At 59.3% G+C, this 5,389-nt stretch overlaps 1 protein-coding gene across 1 annotated transcript; it reads right to left on the bottom strand.

Annotated features, from left to right (window-relative positions):
* Window positions 1-479: 479 nt before the first annotated feature.
* Window positions 480-3,921, bottom strand: ZNF296 (zinc finger protein 296). The gene is made up of 3 exons (XM_006106130.3): window positions 3,534-3,921; window positions 3,168-3,317; window positions 480-1,551 (listed from the first exon to the last, which is right to left on the bottom strand). Exons 1-3 carry the CDS (start codon window positions 3,832-3,834, stop codon window positions 581-583), a joined length of 1,422 nt encoding a protein of 473 aa, XP_006106192.1. The 5' UTR covers window positions 3,835-3,921; the 3' UTR covers window positions 480-580.
* Window positions 3,922-5,389: the final 1,468 nt, after the last annotated feature.

Below are 5,389 nucleotides of genomic sequence, written 5' to 3'. Positions count from 1 at the left end.
CTTGGCCTCAGTGTCATCCGTGTGCTGGGTGTGGGCTCCCAAACTCCATTGTCCGCCAGCCGTGTGTGTGTGTGTGTGTGTGGGGGGGGGGGGGGGGGGGTAGAGACAGAAACTTGCTGGGAGTGAGGGGACAGGCGCCAGTGTTGCCTGTGTGGGAAGCCTGACTGCATCTGTGCCTGCGGCCCAGTGAGGGCAGGGGCTCCATGCAGTAGGAAAAGGGCCCCGCACCCACGTGTGGAGGATGGGCCAGGACTTTGCCCAGGGCCTCTGGTGACAGGTCCAGGCCTCTCCCTGCCCTCGCCCACATCGGGAACCGGGAGCACGGCTTTCTGTGCCAGTCCTGCCGAGCCACAGGCACTGGGGGCTGGCCTTTCCCTCACCCCCTCATTCCAAACCGGTCTGTCCAGCCGTCCACCCCAAGGAGGGAAAGCCGCCTGCCCCACCTCAGATGCCCCAAGAAAGCGAAGTCCACATGTGTATAACTAGAGGGAGGGAGGGAGGATTTATTCACCAGGACATGATCAGCAGATACATGAGCAGTGGTACCAGGAATGGCAGGGGGGAAGGGCATTCCTGCCACTCAGGCCTCCCCGCCTGCTTGGGGGTGCTTCTGCCGCAGGTGTTTGTCCAGGGTGGCCCGCAGGCCGAAGGGCACGCGGCAGTGGGGGCACTCAAAGCGGGCCCCGCCGGGCCCCAGACCGTGCATGCGGCGGTGGCGGTTCAGCTTGCTGCTCTGGGCACAGGCATAGGGGCAGAGCTCGCAGGTATAGGGCCGCTCCCCGGTGTGTGAGCGCCGGTGCACAGTCAGGTTGCTGCTGTTGGTGAAACGTTTCCCACAGAACTCACAACTGCCCCCGGGCCCGTGGCTCTTGCCCACTGTCTTTGGAGTCTTCTTAGGCAACTTCTCTGGGATCTGGGCAGAGTTGATTCTCTCTTTCTTGATGGCGACACCGCAACCATCCCCACCAGGACCAGCCTGAGCTCCACCACCTGGAGCCCCAGGTTCCTGCACGCCTGCTGTGTCGGCAGCTCCAGCCCCTTCACGGCTGCACAGGAGAGTCCTGGCTGGGGCAGCGGCATGGGCGGCTGGCTCCGGAGGGGCAGCTGAGGCCTGTTCCTGACTGGCCTTGGCCGTGTAGGGGCTCTGAGGCTGCAGCTGCTGGTGGGTCTTCTTGTGGCGGTTGAGCTTGCTGCTCTGGGCACAGGCGTAAGAACACTGGTCACAGGCGTAGGGCCGCTCGCCCGTGTGCGAGCGCATGTGCACCTTGAGGTTGCTGAAGGAGCTGAGGGTCTTCATGCACACAGAGCAGGTGGGGCTCCGCCGGGGGAGGCTGTTCGCCTGGGAGCCCTTGGCCTCCACTTCCTGCCCCACCACTGCTGACATGGCTGCAGCCACCTCTGCCAGGCCCAGCAGCGGAGCCTCTGGGGCCTCGGATTCCGTCTGGTAGATGGACAGTCCATGGTCCCACTGGGCATGGCGCAGCAGTTTCCAGGCCTCGGTGAATTGTCGGCCACAGCGGAGGCAAGTCAGAGCCTTCAGGTCCTCAAGTTCTGCAGAGACAGGCTGGGTGTTAGTGTGATGGGTAAAAAGCACAGCAGTAGCGGTCACAGCTTGCCAGTTGGACACATTCTGTGGGAAAGCCTATGTTCTAGGGCCCCCAAATGGCAGGAGGACAGGGAAAACCCCTGCCCTCAGGAAGCTGATGTTCGGGGAGGGGGGTAGATGGACAAGAATCAAGGAAAGTCGGGAGTGGATGATGAGTATGCAAGGGTTCTTTCCGTGCTTGAAAATCACTGAGATGCCCTCCTGGCCAGGTAGCTCAATTGGATAGAGCATCATCCCCATGTGCCAAGGTTGTGGGTTCAACCCCCAGTCAGAACACATAGAAGAAGCAACCAATGAATGCATAAGTAAGTGGTACAAATCAACTTTAAAAGAAGAAAGGAAATCTTTGTGGAAAAGTGAATAAGTTAAAAAAAAAGTGAAAAGTTAAAGCAGAGTGAGGGACGGGGAATGCTATTTCATATTGGGGGATCAGGAAGGCCTTGCTCAAGGTGACCAAAACCAGTGTGCTAGCCCTAGCCGGTTTTGCTCAGTGGATAGCATCGGCCTGCAGACCAAAGGGTCCCGGGTTCGATTCCAGTCAAAGGTCAAAGGCACGTACCTGGTGGGGCACATGCAGGAGGCACATCGATGTTTCTCTCCCCCTCCTTCCACTCTCTCTCTAAAAATCAATGGAAAAATATCTCCAGGTGAAGATTAACAAAAAACACACAAAAAAATTAAAATCAATAAAAACGTATTTAAAAAGAACCCCCTCTTTGAGCCTCAGTTTCCACACTTGCTAGAATGTGGGGATCCTCTCCCTTTCGGGGTTGTTGTGACCTCAAATGGGGAACAACTGAGAGTTTGGGTCCATGTAACCTCTCAGTAAACCTTAGCTGGGCTGAGTCCACAACCCTCCAAGAGTCTGTGTTTCGTTCCAATAATTCCATCACAGCCCCTCCCTGCTCGCACTCGGTAGCGGATTTGATCACAGCTCTTCCTTTCAATATAGGACCCTTCCTGTGGCCCAGCCCTTTTCGAAAAAATCCCAGCTTATAGGCGGGGGACTGAAAATCCTGAGCCTAGTGCCACGATAAAGGTTTAATTCCATTCCAAGAGAAGGAACCCAGGTGCCCAGACAGGAGGACCCGGCTCAAACCAGGGGCTTCCCAGCAAGCACGACTGGGAGATTCCAGGAGAGGGGGCAACACTACCCTTCCAGCTGGCCTCAGGCCGCCCCTCCCCCAGACCACTGCCCTCCCCAGGGTCCCCCTACTGCCACACTGGTCCAGCCACCTGGCCAGTTATTTCTGGCCAAGGGGAAGGAGAAGTGAAACCAGATTGGGGGGGCGTGTGTGGCAAGTCCCCAGACCAGTCTTCTGGGGCTGGCCACACCCAGTGGGCCATCCTCCTTCCCTGCCCAGCCCTGCCCCCACCCTTCGCACCACCACTAGTCCCAGCCCTAGGACAGGGCAGGCCCTGGCCACGCCTAGGCTACACCCGATGGGGAGCCAGAAAGGGGAAGTAGTGCTCGCTGCCCCGCCTGTCCAGCTCAGCCCCTTCTCCCACAGGAAGCCGGGCCCTTGAACTTGAGAGGGGGTTGCATCCCAGCTCTACTCACCTGAGTCCGGGCAAGGGCTGGGGCCTCTCGAGGGCTGACAGCCCTGCTTCTTGTGGTCCATGAAAGCCGTGATGGCCTTCAGCGGGAAGGTCTGCAGGCAGAGGCCGCAGGTCAACGTATCTGGGTGTTTGTCAGTCCAGGGCTGGCGGTCTGCAGGGAGGAAGCGGGTGGTGAGCATGGGGTGGGGCCAGAACCGGCTGGGGGTTCCGAGGGAGAGGGGAAACCCGGAGGTGAGAAGGGAGCCAGGACCCAGCTACGGAAACACGGCAGGGGCAGGGGCAGGGGCCGCGGAGCGGTGCCGGAGGCCGGCGTCCCACCCGAGAGTGAAAGGGGAGGGTCGCGGGGCCCGGCACAGGGGGCTCTTACCGTGAGGATTAGGGACCAGAGAAGTCCACGGCGCCGGCTGGTTCTGCAAGCCGAGGGCGAGGAGGGTACCGACGGCGGGCATCAGGCTAGGGCAGGAGCGGGGTGCGCCCTCGAGGCGGCCCGGCGCGGGCACTTCCTTTGGGGAACCCCGCTGCAGCCTCGCGGCCTGTAGGGGCCACGAATGCGGCTCGGGCTTCACGTCGATGACCAGGTCCCCCATCTCCGTCTCGTCGTCGTCGGTGTGGGCGGCGGGCTCGGGGTCGACTCGGCGGGGCATGCAGCCGGCCTTGCGGCGGGACATGGGTCGCGGTGCGGACGATCCGGCGGGCTGGCGGGCCGGCGGGCGGAAGGCGCGCGAGGCGTGTGCGCTCGGGCCGAGACGCTCAGGTGAGTGACTGCGGCGACTGGCACGTGCTGGCCCGGCCGCGGCTGGCCCGGCCGCGGCTCCGCCCACCGGGGGCGGGGCCTGGGGGGAGACGGAGGGGCGGTCCGCAGGGGCCCGGCTGGAGGCCAAGCTCAGGCTGAGCCGTGCCCACGGGGACTGGCTTCAGGACTACACCTAAGGGCACCGAGCTCACGCGGCCAGCATAGAAACGGCGACTGCAGATCCCGTTTTAGGGCTGGTGAAACTGAGGCTCAGCACCCCCGCAAACACCCAGGAGGGAGAAAACGGTAGGGGCTACGTTTCTCACTGTGCCCCTAACAGTATCTTGGACTCTTTCAGTAAATACATAATAAAAATTCACTGGGCAAACCTTTATCGAGCGCCTGTGGTGCACCAGGTACTGTTCTAAGCACTGGGGACACGGCAGCGAACCCAACAGACAATAATCCCTGGCCCTCCCCTCCCCCCGAGTTTACTGGTTCAGGGAGATTACGCTCAACAAGATGACTATTTAAAATAGAGTTCCTTCTTGGGTGACCAGTGTCACCTGGAGCCAAGCAAAGCTAGGAAGGGTTATAAAGGGGCAGGGTGACGTGTGTGTGTGTGTGTGTGGGGGGGGGGTTGGCCTCAATTTTCTCCCCACACCAGGGAAAGGTATGGTGGAGTTGAGACCTGAGGGATGTGAGGGAGTCAGCCAGTCTCTGTTCAAGAATAACGAGGAGAAGGGACTCTTTTCCCCTCCCCACTTGGGAGTCTGTGCTGTGAGATTCTTTCCCCTTCCCCACGTGGGAGTCTGTACTTGTTCTTCAATAAATTTCCACTTTCACTATACAAAATAATAATAATGACAATAGTAATAATAAATAACAAGGAGGGAGGAGACGGACAGGAGGGGGGTTGAGCTCTGAGAAAATGGAGTCAGCTGCGAGAGGGTCTTTTGACCTCTTGAAAGTCTTGGTTTTTGGAGAGGTGAGTCTTGGGGGGGGTTTGAGCAGAAGAGGATTACGATCGTGTACACATCTACTCTGCTCCTACACCTGGAATAGCCACGAAAGCCAAATGGCCACTGTCTTACCTCTCTCCACTCGGCCTCCTTGAACTTCCCTCCTCAAAGCAGCTCTTTCAGATCTCTGTTTGAAGTGGCATCAACACCCTGCCCCACCCTCCAACCCTTACAAGTTTTCTTTTCTTCCTGACACCAACCACATCGCAATACAGAACGGTTTCTTGACTGTCCTCTCCCTTCCCCCACCCTATACAAGGCTCCTTAAGGTCAGGGCCGCAGTCTGCCCTGCCCCAGACTCCCCAGCCCAGCACTCCAGCACTGAGTGGATTTCATGTACTAACCCGGATGCGCCCCCCGGCCCTGCGGCTGCTCCCGGAACTGAGGGACAGAGATCCTCCACTGTAGTTGATCAAGTCTCCCTCACGAGATGGCTAAATTTCCCGCCTAAATCAAAGGGCACAGTTA

This window comes from Myotis lucifugus, unplaced genomic scaffold (genome assembly GCF_000147115.1).
Source record: "Myotis lucifugus unplaced genomic scaffold, Myoluc2.0 scaffold_771, whole genome shotgun sequence".
NCBI lineage: Eukaryota > Metazoa > Chordata > Mammalia > Chiroptera > Vespertilionidae > Myotis > Myotis lucifugus.
This window is presented reverse-complemented; position numbering and strand designations above follow the sequence as displayed.

Bases quoted from the DNA above. Each gene is read 5' to 3' on its own strand.
- ZNF296 (XM_006106130.3), bottom strand. From the start codon at position 3,834: ATGTCCCGCCGCAAGGCCGGCTGCATGCCCCGCCGAGTCGACCCCGAG. The intron at 3,318-3,533 runs GTAAGAGCCCCC...TCCTCCCTGCAG, and splicing joins TCTGGTCCCTAATCCTCACG to ACCGCCAGCCCTGGACTGAC. The intron at 1,552-3,167 runs GTGAGTAGAGCT...CTGTCTCTGCAG, and splicing joins CAGCCCTTGCCCGGACTCAG to AACTTGAGGACCTGAAGGCT.